The 26,848-nt window shown below is 40.5% G+C and overlaps 2 protein-coding genes and 2 long non-coding RNA genes across 4 annotated transcripts; all 4 read left to right on the top strand.

Moving 5' to 3' along the window:
• On the top strand, positions 1-23,293 carry LOC103515948 (transferrin-like). The gene is made up of 9 exons (XM_026828490.1): positions 1-442; positions 4,876-4,975; positions 5,985-6,124; positions 7,056-7,186; positions 7,846-7,990; positions 9,657-9,832; positions 21,561-21,715; positions 22,952-23,168; positions 23,255-23,293. The coding sequence occupies exons 1-9, from the start codon at positions 376-378 to the stop codon at positions 23,291-23,293; spliced, it is 1,170 nt and encodes a 389-aa protein (XP_026684291.1). The 5' UTR covers positions 1-375.
• Positions 12,836-15,855, top strand: LOC113470221. Its single transcript, XM_026828489.1, has 2 exons — positions 12,836-13,008; positions 15,590-15,855. Exons 1-2 carry the CDS (start codon positions 12,858-12,860, stop codon positions 15,838-15,840), a joined length of 402 nt encoding a protein of 133 aa, XP_026684290.1. The 5' UTR covers positions 12,836-12,857; the 3' UTR covers positions 15,841-15,855.
• On the top strand, positions 17,673-18,717 carry LOC113470223. Its single transcript, XR_003393354.1, has 2 exons — positions 17,673-17,926; positions 18,275-18,717. It is a non-coding gene; the product is annotated as an uncharacterized LOC113470223 (long non-coding RNA).
• A 643-nt stretch (positions 23,294-23,936) lies between the features above and the next one.
• LOC113470222 lies at positions 23,937-24,645 on the top strand. The gene is made up of 2 exons (XR_003393353.1): positions 23,937-24,070; positions 24,428-24,645. It is a non-coding gene; the product is annotated as an uncharacterized LOC113470222 (long non-coding RNA).
• Positions 24,646-26,848: the final 2,203 nt, after the last annotated feature.

Below are 26,848 nucleotides of genomic sequence, written 5' to 3'. Positions count from 1 at the left end.
GGTGAAGGTTTAGATTAGGACTCTCAACATCCGCTAATTTGACTAACACACCGCACCGATCCACTAAGTCAGTCTAGTGGATTTTACCCGAGTGTTCCACCGTTTCAGCAATTTCCAGTATAGGATTATAGTGGTTTTACCTCAGTATTTCAGCAATTTTCACTCCGAGAATCTATAAATCTTGTTCCGAACTTCCGACTGTTTTTCACCCCTCGAGTGGTTTCGCGACATCTTTTTTAAGTTTCCCGCGCCCCCCAATGACGAATTTGGAGTGGGTTTTCTAACTTGTTCACTTGTTGGGTTTGAATTCCTAACGTTTGGTTACGTTGAGTGAGAATTTCTAATGTGAAGCTGGATTTCTAAGGAGATTTCGGAATGTATTCTCAAACCGTGTGTTGTGTCTTTCTTTGGACGCTTCTCATTGGATATTCACAACAAATAAGTAAGTTTTCAGCTCTCTTCTGCCGATGGAAGGACTGGTGACCCGATTCTTAAGTGCCAGTACCTACACTGTAGCCTTTTTTTCGCCAGACTTGGTCTCGCGAAAAAGGCTACAGTGTACTGGCACCTTTACTATCTAATAATTAGGTAATTATCTCTGGTGTGGTAATACACTATTGAGCTGTGTCCACACATACTTAGTCGACCGCCGTAGATCAACTAGATGAATTTATGTTTTCGAGGCAGTGTGGACGGTTTCCGTCGACTATTTGTGGACACAGCCTTAGAACTAAGGTTTTAGAAGTCAAAGAAAACTTCTACTGACAATGATCATCTTTTAAAACAAAACAAAAACTCGGTGTCTTCCGACGAGAGGTTGGGGGTGGTGGCTTAACTGCAGGGAAATTTACATTTTTATAGCTTCTAACGGGAAGGGTGTAAAATGCTTCTTTTTTTCTACTTTCTCCTATCTTCCGGCCATAAATCTGCCATAGGATTTAATGCGGAGGTTTTATGGTTCTTATTTGTTAAAGGTTAAAGAGAGTGTAAAGGGTAGAAATCTAGAAGTGTCTTGTGGTTTTTCCATTGGGTTAATTTGGATAGATAAGAACTTTGAATTCTTTGAAAGTTTTTTTTTTTTTTTTTTTTTTTTTTTGTCTCTTATCGTGGAATCTATTCAGGAGTCATTACACAATTTAGTAAGACAATGTTAGGTACTAGGGTACACTGGAATAGACGGGGAGGTACCTACAACCAACATCAATGGTTGGCGAAATCCTAGACTTCTGCTTCCCATACATTGATGACGTGCTGGTCGCATCAGAGACTGAGTCCCAACACTTGGAGCCCCAACCCATACATTTCCACTCTTCCATAACCATAAATATTACAATTTTGGCCAGAAACCGAAATTAAAAAAAAAAACCTATATCTTCTACCTCTATGCTCTAGGTCAGGGGTTTCCAACTAGCGGCCCGCGGGCAACATGTGGCCCGCCAGACCATTTTTGTGACCCGCGAAGCTTTTTGGGATTTGCACAAACAAGACCAGTGTAGTTACTCTCTCTCTCTCTCTCTCTCTCTCTCTCTCTCTCTCTCTCTCTCTCTCTCTCTCTCTCTCTTTCTTTCTCTTTCTCTTTCTCTCTCCCTCCTTCTCCTCCTCTATTTTCCTTTCTCTACTCATCCCTCTTTATCTGCGGGTCTCTCTTTCCTTCTCTGTCCCTTTCTCTCTCCCAATCTACAACTCTATCTCCCTCCTTTCTTAACTTTTTTTTCCATATCCTCCCTCTCTCTCTCTTCCACTCTCCTCTCTTTTTCTTTGTCTAAACTTCCTTTCTCCTTGTCTTTTCCTTCTCTTCCTCTCTCTCTCTCTTCCTCTCTCTCTCTCTCCCTTAGAAGGGGGGGGGGGGGTTTCTACAATGCTCCCCTATGTACATATGTGGCCCTGGCCCGCGAAGTACCTCCCAATGTAGCTTGTGGCCCGCATACACATGGAAGTTGGAAACCCCTGCTCTAGGTCTAGGTAGATAGGAAGATACATATACGTATATCTGGAAGTTGGAAGAGAGGATGTAGGTACTTCTCCTAGGTACACGGGCCGTTTGATAAGTTCCTGTACTCGGATACTTCTTCTTGGTATGAAGTCCAAATTTATGCCACTGCAAAGTATGTATGTCTCGTTTTAGGAAGGTACACCAATTTTCATTACGTTCCTATTATTAGCCTTTGATTCACAGCTATCGATTGATGACGAGTTTGATAGGCTTTTTATAATGGATAATTCCGAGGTGGGGGCAAATGATTATTTTTCATTTTTTTAAGAACAAATCGGGAATCAAAATAAAAACCCCATTAGATTCAAATTTCGATACCGGATGTAGTCAGGGGTTTTTTCCACTCCTGGTTTGTCCTCAAAAAAAATAATAATAATAATAAAATAAATAAAAATAATCACTGCCTGCACCTCAGAATTATCCATTATAAAAGGCCTATCAAACTCGTCATCAATCGATATCTGTGAATCAAAGGCTAATAGTAGGAATGTAATGAAAGAAACTTGGTGTACCTTCCTAAAACAAGACATACTTTGCAGTGGCACCTAGATTTGGGCTTCATAGCAAGAAGAAGTATCCGAGTCCACGAACTTTTCAAACGACCCTCGTAGATAGGTACTGTAGGTACTTCTCCTAGGTAGGTTTAAGTAAACTTGGGCATACTTAAGATAACAATATTGTAAACTGACGCATCCGTTATCTTCATCTTCACCTCCATTAGCGCACTTGAAAATACCTATTAGGTATACATTACATACTCATTACTCCATAGTGGAAATTCATACTATATGTATTTTTCTATCAATACCTATATACTCACACTCCACGTCCAGAAAACGAATAGAGAAGAAAACAGGATCGAAGGAAGCCAGCCGGTGTAGGATAAAACCCGTCCCGGGCGGGAATCGAACCCACGACCTAGCGATTACAAGGTAGACGCGCTACCCTCCAAGCGAACTAGGCTGGCTTTGGTTAGTACCCATAGTCTGTTCCACATTTTTTCAGGAAAACCTGGTGGTGTAGTGGTCAAGGCGCTCGCCTGGTAAACAGGAGGGCGTGGGTTCAATCCCAGCCGAGGTATGGAATTTTATCTGTTAGTCCCTTAGCCAGATTAAACAGGTCTACACTCTCTGTTCAAATTCCCCCAGCCAGACTAAGCCTCGGTGGTTTGGTCAAGGCGCTCGCCTGGTAAACAGGAGGGCGTGGGTTCAATCCCAGCCGAGGTATGGAATTTTATCCTCAATATGGTCAAGGCGCTCGACTGGTAAACAGGAGGGCGTGGGTTCAATCCCAGCCGAGGTATGGAATTTTATCCTCAATATATTTTGAGAATTCGACCACAATAATAGTAGTAGCCTACTGCTGGAGTAAAGGGACTTTTCAGTCCTATGCAAGCAGTATAAATAAGCACTATTATTATTTTCTCTCTTTTGGCGTGATAACGCCTGTACTAAACCATAGGAAATCCAAGATGGCGATGGAAAGCAAAATAGAACTTAGCTTTTCACCGAATACACAATAATAGTAGTAGCCTACTGCTGGAGTAAAGGGACTTTTCAGTCCTATGCGAGCAGTATAAATAAGCACTATTATTATTTTCTCTCTTTTGGCGTGATAGCGCCTGTACTAAACCATAGGAAATCCAAGATGGCGATGGAAAGGAAAATAGAATTTAGCTTTTCACCGAATGTTTCACTAAGTTAGTGAGTCTATGACAGCATACTTTTTGGTCGAAATATTCAAATGGTCAGGATCTCTAGGTTTTAGAGCGCAGAGTTTTAATTTTATCCTCGAGTATCTTGAGGTCTTTCATTCTCTGAGGACTGTCATAGAGACCACTGATGTCCGGATAAATAGATACTGAACCATCTAGGAGTTCTGAAATAGAGGAAACATCAATATTCTGAAATAGAGGAACCATCCAGAAGTTGTTGTTGTTGTTGTTGTTGTTGTTGTAGCGACAGACAAAATCCAATCAATCGGGTGCCAGGACACGGAATGTTGCAACTTCCTTGAGTTTGTTAAGGTGTGTCCACACATGGTCGACTAGTTGTCGCGTCGATCGATGTCGACTGACACGTCCACATTGCCTCGACAACATAGATTCACGATTAATAATAGTAGGAATGTAATGAAAGAAACTTGGTGTACCTTCCTAAAACAAGACATACTTTGCAGTGGCACCTAGATTTGGGCTTCATAGCCAGAAGAAGTATCCGAGTCCACGAACTTATCAAACGACCCTCGTAGATAGGTACTGTAGGTACTTAGGTAGGTAGGTTTAAGTAAACTTAGGCATACTTAAGATAACAATATTGTAAACTGACGCATCCGTTATCTCCTTCATTAGCGCACTTGAAAATACCTAGGTATACAGTACATACTCATTACTCCATAGTGGAAATTCATACTATGTATATGTATTTTTCTATCAATACCTATACTCACACTCCACGTCCAGAAAACGAATAGAAAAGAAAACAGGCTCGAAGGAAGCCAGCCGGTTTAGGATAAAACCCGTCCCGGGCGGGAATCGAACCCACGACCTAGCGATTACAAGGTAGATGCGCTACCCTCCAAGCAAACTAGGCTGGCTTTGGTTAGTACCCATAGTATGTTCCACATTTTTTCAGGAAACATTTAGAAGAAAGCATTTAATACACATTTACTTCCCACTTTCTGATTTCAGCGTACAAGATCTGCGCCACAGAAAAGGTGGCGTCAACACACACATGTCAACTTCTGCAGAAAGGAAATAGTCAGGTGGAGTGTGTCAGGGTTGTGGATAGGTGAGTATCCATCTCACCTTTTTATTTTCCTTTTTTTATTATTAGAAGAAGAAAGCATTTAATACATATTTACCTCCCACTTTCTGATTTCAGCGTACAAGATCTGCGCCACAGAAAAGGTGGCGTCAACACACACGTGTCAACTTCTGCAGAAAGGCAATAGTCAGGTGGAGTGTGTCAGGGTTCTGGATAGGTGAGTATCCATCTCACCTTTTTACTTTCCTTTATTTATCTTTTCCTTTTTATAATAAGGAAAGTATTCGGTCTTTTTTTTTGCGGTTTGATAGAGGGAACTGTGTATCTTTTGAAAAAGAGGCTTGATAGAGGTAACTGTGGTCTACTGAGATCTTATCGTCATGAAATCGAGGAGAGGCAGGATAAGAGAAAGCCAGCCGTTCTGCGAATGTGAACCTTATCTGTTTAGGGTCCGCCCTGGGCGGGAATCAAACCCGCTACCTGTTTTTTGTTTTTTTTTTTTTTTTTTTTTTTTTTTTTTTTTTTTTGCGGTTTGACAGAGGGAACTGTAATATCTTCTGAAAAAGAGGCTTGATAGAGGTAATTGTGTCTACTGAGATCTTGTCGTCATGAAATCGAGGAGAGGCAGGATAAGAGAAAGCCAGCTGTATTCTGCGAATGTGAACCCTATCTGTTTAAGGTCCGCCCTGGGCGGGAATCGAACCCGCTACCTGGGGCTTACAGTCAGTTTTCTTAACATTTTAGAGCCAACCTCAGTGGTGCAGTAGTTAACGCGTCAGACTTGGATCTAGAGGTTGGTGGTTCGAGTCCAAGTCAACTCATAAAATTATCTATAGGTGTAATAATTATTGATAATTGGGGAACGATATATTTTGTGACAAGCATTTAAGTATGCTTACTTACTTACTTACTGCCAGGGCCATTTATAGCCTAGAAAACTTTTTGCCTCGCCAAACTGTTCTGTCTTGGTACTTTTTTTCTGTCAAGGATACCTACTTTAGCGCAATTAATATTTTACTTCCTTAACATTTTTTTTTTAAGAGGTTTGACAGAGGGAACTAACTGTAACTGCTATGGTCTTATCGTACCTACCGAAATCGAAGAGAGAAGGAAGACAGGATAGGAGAAAGCAAGCCGTTCCGAGAACGAACATTATCCCATCAGGATAAAATCCGCCCCGGGCGGGAATCGAACCCGCTCCTTAACATTAAATGTTAAATTTTCAGTGTGGATTGTGCCCTCAAGCTGGCGTCAGGAGATGTTGATTTCGGTGTATTCAATGCAGAAGAGGCATTGGTGGCATCCAGGTTCATCAATGAAGATGTGGTCATCATTGGTCAAACCAGACATCGAACTCGCCTCAGTGGTAAGCCAATACAACGCTTTTTTGAGTGTGGATTGTGCCCTCAAGCTGGCGTCAGGAGATGTTGATTTCGGTGTATTCAATGCAGAAGAGGCATTGGTGGCATCCAGGTTCATTAATGAAGATGTGGTTATCATTGGTCAAACCAGACATCGAACTCGCCTCAGTGGTAAGCCAATAGAACGCTTCTTTGAGATTTTTATTATTATTGTTATTCTATGCTACATTGCTACAATAAGGCTGTGTCCACACATAGTCGACCGGCCGTCGATCGATGTCAACAAAATCGACCACACTGTCTCACCTCGTCGATCGACGGCGTCTGTTTGGACAAACGACGAACTATGTTTGGGCGAACCTTTAGAACTAGGTAATCGCCGGTAAACCCACCTGACCTTTGGTCCTTACCAGGCTGAGTGTACTCCGAAACATGCAGTAGCCTGTATTGTTCTAAAACAGCTACATAGATCGTAGATTTCAATGTGCAACCAGCTTGGGCTGCCTGGTGGAAACCCCTGTGACAAAGGCCACAAGGTCTTCTTCTTCTTCTTCTTCTTCTTCTTCTTCTTCTTCTTCTTCTTCTTCTTCTTCTTCTTACCGAAATTATTAAACCTATATAGTACCGAAATTATTAAACCGTTACCAAGCAGAAATAGACCAAGAGGAAGATCCGAAATCCGTTAAGATAAAACTAAAAAGAATTATTATCGAAGAAGAACTTTAGAAAAGAATAAATCTAAAATGCCTACCTACAGAACAACATAAAAACAATATGAAGAGGAAAAACCATCTCCAAAGAAGTTGTTTTATTAGCTTAGGAAATGTATTATGTTTATTATTAATTGTAAAAAATAAAATGTTACCATGTTTCAATTTCAATTCAATTCAATTCTTCTTCCTTTTCTTCTTCTCCTCTCCAATTTCCGTGTTTCAGAGCCGTTTGCGTTTCAATCGGTGGCTGTGGTGAGGAAAAACTTCACCGGTGAATTCGATGAGCTACGAGGCAAAAAATATTGTCATCCAGGCTTCAACACAAACCAATACTGGACTGATCGAGTTCTTAAGGTGAGTGATCTATTCGATAGACTTGCGGTTTGAATCCCAGCAAAGACATAATATGTAGGTATTGTAGGTACGTATACCTAGCCAGCTTAGTTAGCACTGAGGGGAAGCGCGGCTGTCGTGTAAATGGGTCGCGGGTTCAATTTCCGCCCCTGGGTGAGCTTTATCGATTTAGGATCGATAAGGTTCGTTCTCGGAACAGTTGGTTTTCTCCGATCTTGTCTTCCTTCTCTCTTCGCTTTCGGGACGATAAGACCTTAACTTAATATGAGTTACAGTTCCTTCTATCAAACCTCATGAACTTTTTTGCAGTATCTCCATTCAAGACCTTTTTTTTTTGCCTCTCATCAGATGGGGGAGAAGAGACACAATACTCCCATTTAGGTGCTGGGTCAACACGAGAACACCAGAAAGTAACCCGTTGAAATATTTGCAATCGAAAAACGAGTAAAATTTTTTGTCGATGGTGGGATTCGAACCCGGGACCTTCTGCATGGCAAGCAAGCGCGTTACCACTGAAAAGAAGTGAAAGAAAAAATTGATGGTTGGCTTGAAGAGCTCCTCCAGGAGAACCATACCACTTAAAAGAAAGCTATTGAGAAGAAAATAGATAGATATGTACTTATTCATTATTTTATCTTCGTCTTTTCCTCTTATCACAGGAATTCGAGAGGAGAGTTGTGCCTCATGGGTGCACCAGTTGGGTTCCTCAAGTAAGAGTAGAAATGTTTGCTCTCTCCGAATTCTTCGGCGATTCCTGCAGACCTGGTCCTTGGACTCCGGAGCAGAACTTTGACGAGAAATTGAGTGAGTAAAAAACTAGAAATAGACTAGAATAGAATAGAATATGTTTTATTTGCACATAAAATACATTGAAGTACATTGTACAATGGTCAATTTCTATACATTGCCCTTTATACAAAAATGACAATAGAAAAAAATACACTAAAACTAAACAAACACAAACAACAATCAAATACAGTAGAAAAAAAAAAATATAAAATGAAATATAAAAGGAAAGTAAAAAGTACCTAATAAAGTGTAGAATAAAGAGTAAATTTAATTAAAATTAAAATCGCCGTCATTTGCATTCCTGACCAAATACAGGGTGGTATTGTTTCCTTCCCATCTTACAATGGTCAATTCCTGAGAAGATTTTTTTTTTTTTTTTTTTTTTTTTTTTTTTTTTTTTTTTTTTTTTTAATTAATACCATTTTTTAAGGTCTCTGTATATTAGGTCTGATGTTTAGACCAGATTTACATAGGTACCTACCTATTTATTTCCCCTTTCTTTTTGTCTTTCTTCTTCCCCTCCTGTTCTTTATCCTTCTTTTAGGTACCTAGATACCGAACTGCGTAGGCTTTTAGTAACGGGAGATTTAACCTCCATTTAGTGTTAGCGACAACCCGCCTAGCCTCCTCACATTAACGTCAAAAGTCTAAAAGGGGCCAAGAAAAGCCAGTAGCACGTGACTGTCCAGATGGTCACTCATCCGGATGCGAACCATCCGTAATGAGTAGCTATGACATGTAAATGTGCATAGCGACCGGTGCCAGCATGGTAGGTAAACATTGGATGATAGGATTATTGAGATATTGGCAAAAAATCCTACAATGCTGCAGTGAGCACCAAAGTTGTGACATAATAACACAAAGAAACTGCATTTACATTTACATTTAGCGACAACCTGCCTTCTCACATTAACCTCAAAAGTCTAAAAGGGGCCAGGAAAGGCCAGTAGCACGTGACTGTCCAGATGGTCACTCATCCGGATGCGAACCATTCGCAACGTTGCTTCACTTCAGTGATCGATTGGGAACTGGATGCGTTTAACATGCTATCACCGCTGTCTACTTAACTCAGTGCTTCTCAAACTGTCTCGTCCTCTTAGGCTCTTAGGGCAACGTTACACCAAGCGCGCATCGTTTGCAATCATTTTTCCACAAACATTGGCTTGCAAACAGCGTTCGTGTGTGCGCGGAGTTGATCCGGCTGCTGTAGGTTTAAAGGTAATGTTACACCAAGCGCGCATTGTTTGCAAACGTTTGCAAATGCGCGCTTGGTGTAACATTACCCTTATACAATTTTTGCCGTGGAAAGATTGGAAAAGTGTGCCGCGGTGGCAACAACTTTGAGAAGCACTGACTTAACCCTTTCTGATTTCAGAGAAGGACTACGCCTCCATGTGTAGACTGTGTGATAATGATAACCCTCACCTTACTGTGTGTTCATACAACAGTCAGAACTTTGAATTAACCCTTTCTGATTTCAGAGAAGGACTACGCCTCCATGTGTAGACTGTGTGATAACCCTCACCCTACTGTGTGTTCATACAACAGTCAGAACTTTGAATTAACCCTTTCTGATTTCAGAGAAGGACTACGCCTCCATGTGTAGACTGTGTGATAACCCTCACCCTACTGTGTGTTCGTACAACAGTCAGGACTTTAAATTAACCCTTTCTGATTTCAGAGAAGGACTACGCCTCCATGTGTAGACTGTGTGATAACCCTCACCCTACTGTGTGTTCGTACAACAGTCAGGACTTTGGATCCCATCAGGAAGCTTTGGACTGTTTGACGCAGAAAGATGCTGATGTCACCTATGTGGCTCTCAATTATGTACACGACTATTTTGGACTCAAAGGGGTAAGAACTATTTTGTACCATCGACTGCCTTGAAAGCGCTATGTCGTGAGTTCGATTCCCGCCCGGGGCGGATTTTATCTTGATGGGATAATGTTCGTTTTCGGAACGGCTGGCTTTCTCCTATCCTGTCTTCCTTCTCTGTTCGATTTCGGGACGATAAGACCATAGCAGTTACAGTTCCCTCTGTCAAACCTCTGAAAAAAAAAACCTCTTGAAAAATGCAAAATGCGCTCATGATTAAGTTTTACGTATTGCATACTCAAAAAACTTTTCAGGCATTCATAAAAAATTAACAATAAATTTGTATGAACGCCTAAAAAGTAGTTGATTGTGCTCAGTATGATGCAATGTGCTCAGTATGATGCAATGCAATGTGCTCAGTATGATGCCAATCGTTTCGGGAACAACCCTTGCCTATTAATAAAGTTCGGCCCCGGCGGGAACCGAACCCATAACGTAAGCGCTTACAAGTCAGACTCGCTACCCTCCAAGCTAACTAACCGGGGTATTTTCCTTCGGGGAAATTTACGGAAACGGAACCAACTCAATGGAGGAGTTGCAATTGGGAAAATATTATTAATAAAAGGTCGATTCCTACGTAAAATGTTGTGAAAAATCCAAATCTGAGGTCAAAACTCGGAAAAAGTAACTTTAAAAGGTCGAAAATTCAATTTTTAATCGCTGTTCTAATGAAAAAGTTCAAATAGTTGTGACGTCAGATTTCACGTCAAAATGCGCAGAAACGCTTGCGCACAAACAAATGAAGGGGGAGTCTTGAATTATGACGTCATCGCCTACGGGAGCGTATGCCGTGACGTCAAACTTCACGATTTACCGGTATTTTTTTTGCCTAAAAAAAAAAAAAAAAAAATGCACTTCTCGGAACCACTTTTTCATTATGTACTTCAATACACTCTCTTTTACATCCAAGCTTATCCCAGAACGGAAAAGTTTGGTCAGATTTCCGCCCTGACCGGGATTCAAACCCAGGACATCCAGCTTGAGAATCAGTGCCCCTGACCACTTGTGTTTAAAAAACAACCTCAATAGTAAATATTGTCATCATTGATGACTCATCAAGATCATATACATATATCATGTTATTTTTCAGAGCTAATGGGACTGTGTTACTTATGTAAAGTTAACGTACCAAACATAAAAAGTTACCTTTTTTTTTTTTTTTTTCTTCTTTTAATCGAATTCGTGGGTATGGGGCACTTAGGTACGTACTTCAGTTACCGGGCTCCTTATAATGTTCTTCTAACATGTGACACTTTACCCTTATGCGTGCCACTCACGCTCAGACAGTCTGATGGACCGCGGTCTGTCAGACTGTCTGATGGACCGCGGTCTGTCAGACGGTATGAACGTGAATTTCAACAGAACGTTTATTTTGCGGCATGGCTTGATATGAGATGAGAGCATCCACACTGCACACATTGCAACATAACGTGACAGTGTGGACGAGCCGTCTCGGCTTATAATTGTCCTCTAAGTTTCAAGAAATTGATGAAGGAGAAAGCAACTTTCACCATCCTCAGCAAAAACGTAAACGCAACCTTCACGATGCCTCGCATGAAAGTCGTGATGGAAATGCTTTCCAAGATCCTCTGCAAGAACTCGGACAAATCATGGATGGCGTAGATGAATGAAGTAGTAGCTAGAACAGTAATCGTTAGAGCGATGATAGTCCACATGAAGCTTCTGTAAATGAGTCTATGAGCTTTGTTCATCCAAGCATGCCGATAGAAGTTGGGGAGGCTGATGAGTCCGAATACATGCAAGGGGATTAAGAGTATGTAGCGTCTTACTTTGGTGTAATCCATACTGTAAGATCTTATACAAGAAGCAAACTAAACTTTATAATGCCAGCCTAGTTAGCTTAGTTGGTAGTGCGTCTGCCTTGTAAGCGCTAGGCCGCGGGTTCGATTCCCGCCCGGGGCGGATTTCATCCTGATGGGATAACGTTCGTTCTCGGAAAGGCTGGCTTTCTCCTATCCTTCTTCCTTCTCTCTTCAATTTCGGGACGATAAGACCATAGCAGTTACAGTTCCCTCTGTCAAACCTCTCAAAAAAAAACTTTATAACGAGGATAAGGCCTTGAAGAAATTCCACTGTGTTAAGGTAGAGGTGAAATTTTGATTCAATTATATTTCCGTAATACAGAGCCACAGCAACGTCAAATACATAGGACGGAATACACTACAGCACTACACAGATAAATACTTTGGTAATAGAACGGATCTAAACGATAATAAAATTATTTTGACCAAGAGTGTCTCTTCAACTTCTTCCTTCCAGAAACGTCTTACGTTACTGGAGTTAATCTATTTAGGTTTTGTCATTTATTAATGTAGACTTAGGTATAGGTTACCAGTTTCAAAGTGGATCAATGAAGCACGACAGTAAGTTCTGAGAGTTATATTGAAAAATAATTAAATTAAGTACAGGCCAGCCTAGTTAGCTTGGTTGGTGGCGCGTCTGCCTTGTAAGCGCTAGGCCGCGGGTTTGATTCCCGCCCGGGGTGAATTTTATCCTGATGTCGAGAACGGTAGGAACTAGAGACTGGAAATTTGGTATGTGGTCCTCAAATAATGTGACAAGGATACAACGCGAAACTTTTAGTTAAGATCGCTGACACGGGTGGCGGCATTTTGGCGGATTTCGGAATCAACCGAATAAGATGAGGAGTCGTGTGATGTTCACACCAGATTTTTACTTTCTATTACATCATACTAATGTATAGCGGACTGCGGAGCTATACTAGTAAAATGTGACAAGGATACAACGCGAAACTTTTAGTTAAGATCGGTGACACGGGTGGCGGCATTTTGGCGGATTTCGGAATCAACCGAATAAAATGAGGAGTCGTGTGATGTTCACACCAGATTTTTACTTTCTATTACATCATACTAATGTATAGCGGACTGCGGAGCTATACTAGTAATGTGATGAGCAAGTATTGCAATCGGTTCAATTTTTTTCTCGAGATAACCTAATGTTCAAACTCTTTTATTTCAGACCCATGTACAACCTTTCGGCGCTCCTCTATCAAGATTCTTCTTCCAATGGTAACTACAGAACTATGGCTGTGGTTAAAGACGGACAACCCTTTATAAAGGACTTCAAATCTCTCAAGTCGAAGAAAGCGTGCTTCTCTCAATACCAGAGCTTAGGTGAGGGTTTCAAAATGCCGTCTAAACACCTTGTTAAAAGCAATGATATGTTCGTTTACAAATTAAGTCAATTGAATAAATGACGAAACAATCAAGAGTTGGGGGGGGAAGGAGAAAGAGGAGAAGAAGAATCAGTTGACCTAGAAACCGATGGAAATGTAGGAGGTTAATAAGGGATGACAATACAGAAAGAGAAAACACTGATAGGGTATTGGAACGTAAGGTTTGAAATCGGTGTGAAAAGGTGGTATGTAATGATTGTAATGTAATATGTAGATATTTATTGAAATATTGACAGATTGTATAAAGGCAATCGTTTAACATTCTGTGAGAACCCTATAAGGTTCTCATGTATGTATACCACATATAAACCCACTGAGAACCCTATAGGGTTCTCATGGCGTTCAATGTGTTAAGTTACTACCTACTCGTATTCTAAGTCTTGTGCAAAGACGACCAATTTCAGTAGCATCGATTTTAACAAAACCAAATTGCTCTATGAAACCTATTGGTCTCTCGTCAAAAGCAAAAGAGATTGAACTCTATTCTTCTATTCCAGGCGAATGTATGGGTGAAGGTACTCCAACTTCCTACATAGGAGACTATGGCGCTTTGCTATGTCTTTCATCAGGAGCAGGAGATGTGGCTTTCATCAACTACAAGAATCTGCTGAGTGCAGGTAAGTTCAGGCGAATTTATTTGACGGCTTGAAAATAAAAGATAATATGGAATCACCTTTGTGCTGAAATTTTTAGAAAATATGGGTTGGAGAGTAGTTAAGTGACGAATAATGACAAAGAATCTGCTGAGTGCAGGTAAGTTCAGGCGAATTTATTTGACGGCTTGAAAATAAAAGATAATATGGAATCACCTTTGTGCTGAAAATTTTAAAAAATATGGGTTGGAGAGTGGTTTAGTGACGAATCGACCTACATGTCAAATTAAAGGTCTTTTTACCAGGAACACGAAAATGGTGGTGCAAATTTTGTCCGGAGAACCAAAAAGAAAAAAAAAAAAATAATGACATATTTAGGGGTATTGAGCGAAATTCCAAAGGCCGGCCACTCACTATCACGTAGACCTGACAGGAGGACCTGTTCAGGCGTACCTGGAAGGTCTACATAGTGACTGGCCGGCCTAAGCAAACGTAGTGCTTTATTTAAAATTTCAGCTACCCAGACTAGTTAATGGGAGGATTGCGCGTCTGCATTGTAGCTAGGTCGCGGGTTCAATTCCCGCCCGGGGCGAACTTTATCCTAAACAGATAAGGCTCGTTCTCGGAACGGCTGGCTTTCTCCTATCCTGTCTTCCATTTCTCTTCGCTTTCGGGACGATAAGACCTGAGCAGTCATAGTTCCCTCTATCAAACTTCTTCTCCAAAAGGAAAAACTTGGTACTTGTTCAGAAGTCACGTCAATGAAAATTGCCATCACGAGATTGCTCATTTGAGGGTACATTTGAGCATTCAGCCTCGTGTAGAGAGAGAGAGAGAGAGAGAGAGAGAGAGAGAGAAAGAGAGAGAGAGGTTTGTTAGAAGGATCTGGATTTGTAACAACGGAGGTTGCACAATCCCGAAAGTGAAGAGACGATGACGGGATAGGAGAAAGCCAGCCCTTCCGAGAACGAACCTTATCTGTTTAAGATTAAGTTCGCGCTAGCCTTCAAGATAACTAAGCTCAAATTTGAGTTTATTGCTCCCTTCCGAGAACGAACCTTATCTGTTTAAGATTAAGTTCGCGCTAGCCTTCAAGATAACTAAGCTCAAATTTGAGTTTATTGCTACACTATCCTGTCTTCCTTCTCTCTTCGATTTCGGGACGATAAGACCATAGCAGTTACAGTTCCCTCTGTCAAACCTCTGAAAAAAAAAAACCTCTTGAAAAATGCAAAATGCGCTCATGATTAAGTTTTACGTATTGCATGCTAAAAAAACTTTTCAGGCATTCATAAAAAAATTAACAATAAATTTGTATGAACGCCTAGAAAGTAGTTTAACTACCTATGCAATGTGCTCAGTACGAGGCCAATTGTTTCGGGAACACCCTTGCCTATTTAAAATAAAGTTCGGCCCCGGCGGGAACCGAACCCATGACGTAAGCGCTTACAAGTCAGACTCGCTACCCTTCAAGCTAACTAACCGGGGTATTTTCCTTTGGGGAAATTTACGGAAACGGAACCAATTCAATGGAGGAGTTGCAATTGGGAAAATATTATTAATTAAAGGTCGATTCTTACGTAAAAAGTTGTGAAAAATCCAATTATCCAATGGAGGAGTTGCAATTGGGAAAATTATTATTAATAAAAGGTCGATTCCTACGTAAAAAGTTGTGAAAAATCCAAATAAGGTCAAAACTCCGAAAAAGTAACTTTAAAAGTTCGAAAATTCAATTTTCAATTGCTGTTCTAATGAAAAAGTTCAAAGAGTTGTGACGTCAGATTTCACGTCAAAATGCGCAGAAACGCTTGCGCACCAACAAACGAAACATAGTTGTATGCCTCGAGCGGGAATAGAACCCAAGACCTAGCTTTTACAAGGCTGGCAATCTTTTTTTTATCTACTTTATTGTTTCATTTTTTTCAGCCTGGGTGTCGTTTCTGAATGTCACCAATTCGTTCAAGTTGCTGCCCAAGAAGTGCGGCTACACCAAAGCCGCTGCTAGCTTTCTGGCCGGAGCTTGTCTTCCTGGTCTGAAGAGATCCAACGAGACTCAGCCTGAAAGCCTGTGCTATTCCTGCAAAGCTGGTGAGTATCCTCTAATCCTTGCAAAAGTCCGACATACTGGAATCCGCACACAGGAATTTCGTCAGAAAAGTCCCCCCATTTCAAAGTAATGTACCTAATCCTCTAATGCTATGGAAAACGTATATATACTACTTAACTTTTTGTGTGAGTGATTCGTTTTCCATACAACCCAATACTCCCAATAGTTAAAGTGGACCTTCACAAAGTTACCCAGTCTTCAATCAAGTATCCTCCAATCCTACCCAGTCTTCAATCAAGTATCCTCCTAATTTGGTATTTTCTTTTGGTGCTATTTAAAATTCAAGGTGAATGAGTCGTTTAGACTTAGGCCAGCCACTCACTATAAGGTAGACCTGACAGGTACACCTGATCAGGTGTACCTGATGCTGAGTGGCTGGCCTAAAAAAATGCACTTCTCGGAACCGCTTTTGCATTATGTACTTCAGTACACTCTCTTTTACATCCAAGCTTATCGAAGAACGGAAAAGTTTGGTCAGATTTCCGCCCTGACCGGGATTCAAACTCAGGACATCCAGCATGAGAATCAGTGCCCCTGACCACTTGGCCACAGAGGTGGGTAAGTCATTTAAACTTTAAAGTTTAAACAGGAAGGTATCTGACATGCAAGAAGTGTTTAAAAAACAACCTCAATAGTAATCATGAAAATATTGTCATCATTGATGAATTGATGACATGATGACTCATCAAGATCATATATATCATGCGCCGTTTACAGTCATCTGGGTTCTGGCGTTCTACCAGATGGCCTACATGAAACATTTGCCGTTCTACAACCGGTTCAAAATCGTGTTCGAGTTCTTGTACACATTCCTTGCTGTGTTCCAGTTTGCTATCAAGTCTGAAAGCTTGAACGATTGCTATGTGAGGTTGGCTGGAGCTCTCTATCAGAGCAGATGGTACAATTGCAGTCCGGAAGTAAGGAAGACCCTTTGTATACTTCTGAGGAATTTTCAAGACAGCAGACATTTCTTTTTACTGCGAGGCATTACAATTGCAGTCCGGAAGTAAGGAAGACCCTTTGTATACTTCTGAGGAATTTTCAAGACAGCAGACATTTCTTTTTACTGCGAGGCATCGTGAAGGTTGCGTTTACGTTTTTGCTGAGGATGGTGAATGTTGCTTTCTCCTTCATCAATTTCGTGAAACTTAGAGGACAATTATAAGCCGAGACAGCTCGTCCACACTGTCACGTTATGTTGCAATGTGTGCAGTGTGGATGCTCTCATCTCATATCAAGCCATGCCGCAAAATAAACGTTCTGTTGAAATTCACGCTCATACCGTCTGACAGACCGCGGTCCATCAGACTGTCTGAGCGTGAGTGGCACGCATAAGGGTAAAGTCTCACATGTTAGAAGAACATTATAAGGAGCCCGGTAACTGAAGTACGTACCGAAGTGCCCCATACCCATGAATTCGATTAAAAGAAGAAAAAGAAAATAGGTAACTTTTTATGTTTGGTACGTTAACTTTACATAAGTAACACAGTCCCATTAGCTCTGAAAAATAACACTGCCGTGCTAAGCGAAAACGCCGTATGTCAAAAAAATCGATTTTTTGGTTTTTGGATATATTAAAAAAAAAAAATTCTGCCTCTTCTTTCTTCTTCATCAACTCCTTCTTTAGCTTTTCACTGCAAATGTTTCAACGGGTTACTTCATGGTGCTCTCGTGTTGATCCAGCACCTACTTAGTATTGGCTATTGTCTCTTCTCGCCCATCTAATGAAACACACACCATGTTACTATGGACATGCTACGATAAAAAAACCCATAAAGTTCAATCCTTAACCATGAGTACTAACTCAAGCGAGCAGGATGTCTCAGGTGTAGGATGTTTTCGGACAGTCTTTTTCTGACAAAATAGAATTATAGCAAGAACTCGAACACGATTTTGAACCGGTTGTAGAACGGCAAATGTTTCATGTAGGCCATCTGGTAGAACGCCAGAACCCAGATGACTGTAAACGGCGCAAAAATGCTCTCATAGACATCCTTCAGAAACATTTTGTACTGTGGATTGAATAAATAATACATATTATCAAGAGAGCAATGCTTAACAGCTATTTTCCTACTCAACAGCTGGTTGCCTCACGGACAAAGGATACCAAATGATTTTGACAAGAAGATCGTTATCTTCTTGTCAAAATCAGAGAGGTATTTTAAAAAATACCGGTAAATCGTGAACTTTGACGTCACGGCATACGCTCCCGTAGGCGATGACGTCACATCAAATGTTTCAAGAACTCGAACACGATTTTGAACCGGTTGTAGAACGGCAAATGTTTCATGTAGGCCATCTGGTAGAACGCCAGAACCCAGATGACTATAAACGGCGCGAAAATGCTCTCATAGAGATCCTTCAGAAACATTTTGTACTGTGGATTGAATAAATAATACATATTATCAAGAGAGCAATGCTCAACAGCTATTTTCCTACTCAACAGCTGGTTGCCTCACGGACAAAGGATACCAAATGATTTTGACAAGAAGATAACGAGAGAGGTATTGACTATTGATAGCGAGAATGCTTAATAGAATATCATCCTATTGTATTCCAAGGTACATAAGTGCACCAAGCACCAAGTTTCAAGTCAATCGGCCTGGTAAAAATGGCTCAGAAGTTAGTATCCAGATTTGAACCCAAATATTCGGATATCTATTAACTTACCTACCTCCGCAGTCCCCAGGACGAGCCAATTAAACATGGCTAGAGACCATCACCCCGGTGTATGGCTGATATAAAAAGATGTCTTTTCTTTACTCTGTTATCACCATTCGGCTAAAACTAAAGCCGTACTCCGCTACAACAACAAGAACAAAAACAACACAAACATTAACTTACCTTCTTCATGACTAGATCAAGTGTCTGTTGTCGCTTCACAATTTGCTTCAAATAAAAGTAAGGATATTCCTTTGTCCTCCATTGTTTCAGCTTCATGTTCAAATCTTCCTTGCTTATTTCATGTTTAGTTTTGTTATTTCTGAAACAGATTTTGATCTCACAGCTAGGCGTATTTTAACAAGCTTTGCTACATCACACTATCATAGTTCGTATAAGATTAACTCATCCTTTGGGGCTGTTGTCCCTATACACCTAAGCCTCAGAGTGGGCCTTTTGTGCTTGGATAACCACATGATACTCTACTTGACAAACTTTGCGAATATCTGCAATAATTATCCGCATAGTGTACTTGGACAGTTTTTGTTTTAATCTTTTGCCACAAAATTACCTATAACACTCCATATTACAGGGCCATATCCAGGATTTTGTCGGAGGGGGGGGGGTCCAAAAACTAATATTATATCCAAGGAGGTGTTTGGATACAAGTAGCATTCTACGTATGTATCTCTAGTGGAGCGCTACAGCGCTCCTTGATAGAGCACCAAGTTTCAAGTCAATCGGCCTGGTAAAAATGGCTCAGAAGTTAGTATCCAGATTTGAACCCAAACATTCGGACTTACCTACCTCCGCAGTCCCCAGGACGAGCCAATTAAACATGGCTAGAGACCATCACCCCGATGTATGGCTGATATAAAAAGATATCTTTTCTTTACTCTGTTATCACCATTCGGCTAAAACTAAAGCCGTACTCCGCTACAACAACAAGAACAAAAACAACGCCAACATTAACTTACCTTCTTCATGACTAGATCAAGTGTCTGTTGTCGCTTCACAATTTGCTTCAAATAAAAGTAACGATATTCCTTTGTCTTCCATTGTTTCAGCTTCATGTTCAAATCTTTCTTGCTTATTTCATGTTTAGTTTTGTTATTTCTGAAACAGATTTTAATCTCACAGCTAGTCGTATTTTAACAAGCTTTGCTACATCACACTATCATAGTTCGTATAACACTAATATTATTATACCCAAGGAGGTGTTTGGATACAAGTAGCATTCTACGTATGTATCTCTAGTAGCGCGGTCAAACTTTCCTGACCTGGCGTGGAGCGCTACAGCGCTCCTTAATACGTAATTACGTACCCAGAGTTCAACAGTTGAGTTTCAGTGAGGTACGTGCCAGTTGCAACATCAGTGTAGAAGATAAGCTCCCCACATGCATTCCTATGTTCAACACCCAACAGTTTGATGAATTCTTCAAGCATTTCATATTGGCCTGCTAGTGATGACGGGAACAGTATGAGCAGCATCATTGCCACGGTAATTGTAATCAGTACCTTCCGATCTTTATTATTATTAAGGTTTGACAGGGCTAACTGTAACTACTATGGTCTTATAGTCCCGAAATCGAAGAGAGAAGGAAGACAGGATAGGAGAAAGCTAGCCGTTCCGAGAACGAACACTATCCGTTCAGGATAAAATCCGCCCCGGGCGGGAATCGAACCCGCAAGGCAGACGCTCTACCCTTCAAGCTAACTAGGCTGTGGATAAAACCCGCCCAGGGCGGGAATCGAACCCGCGGCCTAGCGCTTACAAGGCAGACGCGCTAGCAACCAAGCTAACTAGACTGGCTTGTATTACTTTAATATGAAATAAATACAGGGTGGTATTGTTTTTCTCATCCAGGTCGTGAGATACCCAACGTGTCAGTGTCGGATCCATGTCGTCGACCCATATCCTGGTGCACCGTGTATGCAGTGGAGTATGAGAAATGTCTCTGGCTTCAATATGCAGTGCTTACCCATGGTATATCTCCACCACTGAGGTAGGAAATCGGATGCTATAGATTCAAGTATCTGGATTCCATGGATTGGAAAATACCATTCACTGTGGATTCAGATTTTCAAAATCGGGAAATGGGTGGAAATATCCGTTTTGGGGTCCCTGATTCCAAAAAAGTGATTTTTAGCCCATGGTCTGTAAGTATGTATGTATGTAGGTACGTACAGGGATACTTAGCACGACAGTAAGTTCTGAGAGTTATATTGAAAAATAATTAAATTAAGTACAGGCCAGCCTAGTTAGCTTGGTTGGTGACGCGTCTGCCTTGCAAGCGCTAGGCCGCGGGTTCAATTCCCGCCCGGGGCGGATTTTATCCTGATGTCGAGAACGGTTTCAAAATGCCGTCTAAACACCTTGTTAAAAGCAATGATATGTTCGTTTACAAATTAAGTCAATTGAATAAATGACGAAACAATCAAAGAGTGGGAGGAAAAGGAGAAAGAGGAGAAGAAGAATCAGTTGACCTAGAAACCGATGGAAATGTAGGAGGTTAATAATAAAATTAAGGGATGACAATACAGAAAGAGAAAACACTGATAGGGTATTGGAACGTAAGGTTTGAAATCGGTGTGAAAAGGTAGTATGTAATGATTGTAATGTAATATGTAGATATTTATTGAAATATTGACAGATTGTACAAAGGCAATCGTTTTTAATTTTGATTTATCACCCGTTCAGTTCAGGGATGCACTTGCGTTGCGATACAATCATGGGTTAAAAGGACTCCCGACATATTGTGATGGTTGTGGTGGTGAGATGAGTGTTACTCATGCTTTAAATTGTAAAAAGGGTAGATTAGTAAAACATGGTCACGACTACCTGAGAGATGTTAAATTATGACGTCATCACCTACGGGAGCGTATGCCGTGACGTCAAACTTCACGATTTACCGGTATTTTTTTAATCGATTTATCTCGTATCTAGAAGTCGTACAAGAAAAAGAAAAATTCAGTTCTTCCTTATTTTTCCTGCTCTATGACTTTGAAACATCACCCAAGTAAGCGCAACTGATCTATTGGCTCGTTATAGTTCTGCAACAACCGTTTCTGTTTCTTGAAAGGAAAATACTTACCTCTTAAGCTGGCTTCCACCTATTCTATTTTCAGTCAGGTGGCTTGCATAAGAGCGAGGAGGCCCCAAAAGCCAGCGCCTTCCCAGGGGACTACAAGTTCCTCTGTCCAAATAAGACAGTGCAGCCATTGGACACGGACCAGCCCTGTGCCTGGATTCGCCAGCCCTGGAATGCTGTCATCGCTAGAAAGTAAGTTATGGGGCCTGTTCCAAGAAACACTCCGCATTTCCTATTTTTTACTCCCCGCCCAGCAAATATTACTCGAGTCAGCTCCCATGGTGTACCTAGTGGTTACTGCGCTCACCTGGGTTTGATTGTCGGTGGGGTCAAAAAAATTTGCACCATGCAAATGATTGATTCCGTGACTGATTGTTGCGGGACCCACTCAGTCTCTTGAGGAAAATGAATATAAATGCGCATAGCGACCGGTGCGGTGCCAGCCTGCCAGCATGGCGCCGTTTTTATTTCGTAGCGATGAAACAACTGCTACATTGGACGCTTGTGGTCTGTGTCGTAGCATGCCCATCCCGTAGCATGCCTCGTATTTTTTTTTAATCGATTTATCTCGGTATCTAGAAGTCGTAGAAGGAAAAGAAAAACTCAGTTCTTCCTTATTTTTCCTGCTCTATGACTCTGAAACATCACACAAGTAAGCGCAACTGATCTATTGGCTCGTTATAGTTCTACAACCGGTTCTGTTTCTCGAAAGGAAAATACTTACCTCTTAAGCTGGCTTCCACCTATTCTATTTTCAGTCAGGTGGCTTGCATAAGAGCGAGGAGACCCCCAAAGCCAGCGCCTTCCCAGGGGACTACAAGTTCCTCTGTCCAAATAAGACAGTGCAGCCCTTGGACACGGACCAGCCCTGTGCCTGGATTCGCCAGCCCTGGAATGCTGTCGTGGCTAGAAAGTAAGTTATGGGGCCTGTTCCAAGAAACACTCCGCATTTCCTACTTTTTACTCCCCGCCCAGCAAATATTACTAGAGTCAGCTCCCATGGTGTAGTGGTTACTGCGCTCACCTGAGTTTGATTGTCGGGGGGGTCAAAAAAATTTGCACCATGCAAATAATTGATTCCGTGACTGGTTGTTGCGGGACCCACTCAGCCTCTTGAGGAAAATGAATATAAATGCGCATAGCGACCGGTGCGGTGCCAGCCTGCCAGCATTTTAGGTAAACATTGGATTGTTAGGATTATTGAGATATTTGGAAAACTGCAGTGAGCACCAAAAATTGTGACATAATAACACAGAGAAATTGAATTTTCAGGTTGAGACAGGATATTGTTTGTATAGTTTGGCATGGGAGTTGTAACTTTTGCTAAGTTACCACTCCCATGCCAAACTCTAGAAACAATATATCCTGTCTCAACTAGTCCGAACCCAAACCAACCCCGTACATAACCACGACCTCATTATTTCTCAGGACGAACAACATCGCCTCTACATTACGCGATCTTCTGCCACAGTGGTTGCCAGAGATTCAGTTCAGAAAGGAAGGAGTCAACTGGCAAAGCATTTTATACAGGGTGATTCAGAGACAAGATCGAGATCTGACTTATGTACCTGCGCAGGCACCTTTGAACACCCTGGTGGAGTATGTCGGGAAAGGTAATTCCTCAAAATTCTGTACGTGTTCCTCGGTTTATTATTATTATTATGAACAAGGTACATGTATTTATTTGTAGCTTTTTCATGCACATGCATTCCTATGTTCAACACCCAACAGTTTGATGAATTCTTCAAGCATTTCATATTGGCCTGCTAGTGATGACGGGAACAGTATAAGCAGCATCATTCCCACGGTTATTGTAATCAGTATAATCACGATGAAGGTGGTGGTGGTGGTGGTGGTGGTGGTGGTGGTGGTGGTGGTGATGATAATATGATGTGATGTGATGTATTGTTTTAATGCTAAACTACCCACACTAAGGGACACTTGGTGTGTCCCTTATATTAAAAAGAAAAAAAAATCTGCCTCTTCTTTTCCTTTTCTTTCTTCTTCATCAACTCCTTCTTTAGCTTTTCACTGCAAATGTTTCAACGGGTTACTTTATGGCGCTCTCGTGTTGATCCAGCACCTAGGTACTTAGGGAGTATTGGCTATTGTATCTTCTCGCCCATCTAATGAAACACACACCGTGTTACTATGGACATGCTACGATAAAAACCCATAAAGTTCAATCCCTAACCATGGGTACTAACTCAAGCGAGCAGGATGTCTCAGGTGTAGGATGTTTTCGGACAGTCTTTTTCTGACAAAATAGAATTATAGATAATTTCCAACATACCATATTTACATTTCACTCCCCTTTTTCCCTCATATCATTTCAACAACAGGAATAGTCAGAAGAGTGCTAGCAGAAGAAGAATGAGAATTCCAAATAATCAAGACGACCAATTTGAACAACTGTGAACTTAACATCGAGATGCTGCACAACTCTTACTCAAAATTGACGACTGGTTCGGGGCGTTCGCTAGTAATTTCGAGGGAGTAATTCACGTGTATGAAAAGTTCAAGAATACGGGAGATCTTCTTTTCCAGGTGAGTTAGACCGGTGGCGTAGTCGCCTGGTAAACTGGAGGACGCGGGTTCAATCCCAGCCGAGACATTGAATTTCATCATTTATTTTTTCAACTTTTTTCATTCTGAGTAAAATTTTGCTATTTTTTATGAAAAAAATCCAAGAATTACAGAGTCTGTCTCTCATGTCAACGGAGATGTTTATGCTTTTGCACTTGGTTGAATAATAATAAAACTTTACATTTCCTAGTTACCTTTATTGTATTGATTACAAATAAAGTGGAAAAATCTATAAAAGTCACAATACGGCTACTGTCTACAGATTGGCCTCGATTATCCCGGTATAAATTATTGAAAAATTTCCTCTTCTCTTTCCAGAGTACCACGGTGTCCCTAATAATGGCGGATGATGAGAATTACGACTCTGTCAATTCCTACAAGTCTCTCGTCAGCTTGGAAGCTTGCAGCCGTGGCGCCATTTTGAATCCATCATCCATGATCGGTCTCTTGTTTGTGATTTATACCATAGCGCGCCATCATCTTTAAAATATTACTTAAATTAAATCTTTGATTAATATCAACATTTATGTTATGAAGCCACAGCATTTTTATTGAAAAAGATTTAGGGGTTCACCTAGAGTATGTTGCTATCCATAGCCCATACTTTACATTTCCTAGTTACCTTTATTGTATTGATTACAAATAAAGTGGAAAAATCTATAAAAGTCACAATACGGCTACTGTCTACAGATTGGCCTCGATTATCCCGGTATAAATTATTGAAAAATTTCCTCTTCTCTTTCCAGAGTACCACGGTGTCCCTAATAATGGCGGATGATGAGAATTACGACTCTGTCAATTCCTACAAGTCTCTCGTCAGCTTGGAAGCTTGCAGTCGTGGCGCCATTTTAAATCCATCCTCCATGATCGGTCTCTTGTTTGTGATTTATACCATAGGGCGACATCATACTTAAAATATTACTCAAATATGTAACTACTATTCAATTTTTATTGAATAAGAATAAGATTTAAGGGGCTCACCTTTGTGGTTTGTGGTCGAACAGTTAAGAGCACAGACTCTCAACACGGAGGTACTGGGTTCAAATCCCAGCAGGGGCGGAAATTTTTTTTGACCAAACTTTTTCGATAACAAACTTCGAGATATGAAGCAAAAGTTTGTAATTGTAAATAGCTACCTAGTTAAAAGTTCAATATTACTCTCTTTTTTTACCCTCTAGTATTTTCTGTTCACTTTATTTTAAGCTACTGCCTAATCCTTCCTTTCCTAGAATAAAATGCTGGATTTTTTTTTAATCAAAAACTGCTTGTTTCATCTCATTTTATTGTAATTGATCAAATTTTATTTGAATAACAAATTTCCTAAAAAAAAAAAAAAAAAAAAAAAAAATACCAATCTTTTCCACATACAGTAGAACCTCGATTATTTCAACTTCCATTATTTCACCTTTCTATTATTTCAACTCCAAAATCCATTGTTTTTTTTTTATCTTTCAAAGGATATTATATCTTATCAGAGGAAAAGATCATAGAAAGTGATCATTTCAACTACCCCCGGTCCCAATTGGTTGAAATAATCGAGGTTCTACTATACTTTGAAGTATGGAGCTCGAGATATGGAGCAAAAGTTTGTAATTGTAAATACCTCCGAGATTTTAATATTACTCTTTTTTTTCTATTGTTTTCTGTCCACCCTATTTTAAGCTACTGCCTAAACCTTCCTTTTCCTATAGTAAAATGTTGGAATTACCTACTTTTTAAATCAATAAACTGATTGTTTTATATCGTTTTTTTTTTATAATGGATCAAATTTTATTTGAATAACAAACAAATCATTACGTACAAACAGGCGAAGAATTCCGTCATTAGCTGTTATAAGTCTTATAACAAGTTATAACTTATAACCAAAGTCTGGAATCTTAAGCCCATTTTCCATTATCCGCACTATCTTGACAGTGTCTGATTATTTGAATAGAAATAGTTAGTATCATTCAATGAATTCAAGTTTAGGCCATAATTTGTGAAGAGGTATAGTGGAAGCTCTGTCTTAGCACTTACCAATGTACTCTGCTACATAGGATTACCTGAGACACTTCTCTCTGTTTACTGTTCCTGTTCCTGGTTCCTGTGACACTAGTTCCACATGTCCCGAGCTGTTCCGCACTGCCACCAACAAGATACGTATAGCCATGATGATCGCCAACATTCGCAACGGATAGGCACTCGAAGAACATAGCATAGAGGTAGGTAGTTTGCTCATTTACCCCCTCAAAAAAAAATTGTCCCGGGTAAAAATCGGGAATCCCGTTTTTTTAAGCCATTTTTCCGATTTGTCCCGTAAAGGCGGAAAAAAAGTTGGCAACCCTACCAGTGAAGTTTAGTAGTTGAAAGGCAGTAGTGACGAAAGTAGGTAGTAGGAAGTGTAACAGAAGTAAATTGTAGCAGAAGACATTAATTAAGTAAGTAGAAGGAAGACCGAGTGACTTTGTAATCAGTAAAGACCAAATAAGTTCAATAAGAGACCTTTGTTTATAAACTATTCAATAACCTGTCTTAAATATCAATAAACTTTCATGTGTCTCGGTGGTGTAGTGGTCATCAAGGCGCTCGCCTGGTAAACAGGAGGGCGTGGGTTCAATCCCAGCCGAGGTATGGAATTATATCCTCAATATAATTTGAGAATTTGACCACAATAATAGTAGTAGCCTACTGCTGGAGTAAAGGGACTTTTCAGTCCTATGCGAGCAGTATAAATAAGCACTATTATTATTATTATTATTA

The sequence above is a fragment of the Diaphorina citri genome, unplaced genomic scaffold, assembly GCF_000475195.1.
Source record: "Diaphorina citri unplaced genomic scaffold, Diaci psyllid genome assembly version 1.1 scaffold1449, whole genome shotgun sequence".
In the NCBI taxonomy this organism is placed as follows: Eukaryota; Metazoa; Arthropoda; class Insecta; order Hemiptera; family Psyllidae; genus Diaphorina; species Diaphorina citri.
The sequence above is the reverse complement of the archived record's forward strand: the minus strand, read 5'-3'. Positions and strand labels throughout refer to the sequence as shown.

Coding starts and splice junctions, on each gene's coding strand:
- LOC103515948 (XM_026828490.1), top strand. CDS start 376: ATGTATTCTCAAACCGTGTGTTGTGTCTTTCTTTGGACGCTTCTCATT. Junction 7,187..7,845: donor GGACTGATCGAGTTCTTAAG/GTGAGTGATCTA, acceptor CTCTTATCACAG/GAATTCGAGAGGAGAGTTGT. Junction 9,833..21,560: donor ACTATTTTGGACTCAAAGGG/GTAAGAACTATT, acceptor TTCTATTTTCAG/TCAGGTGGCTTGCATAAGAG.
- LOC113470221 (XM_026828489.1), top strand. CDS start 12,858: ATGTACAACCTTTCGGCGCTCCTCTATCAAGATTCTTCTTCCAATGGT. Junction 13,009..15,589: donor CTCTCAATACCAGAGCTTAG/GTGAGGGTTTCA, acceptor CATTTTTTTCAG/CCTGGGTGTCGTTTCTGAAT.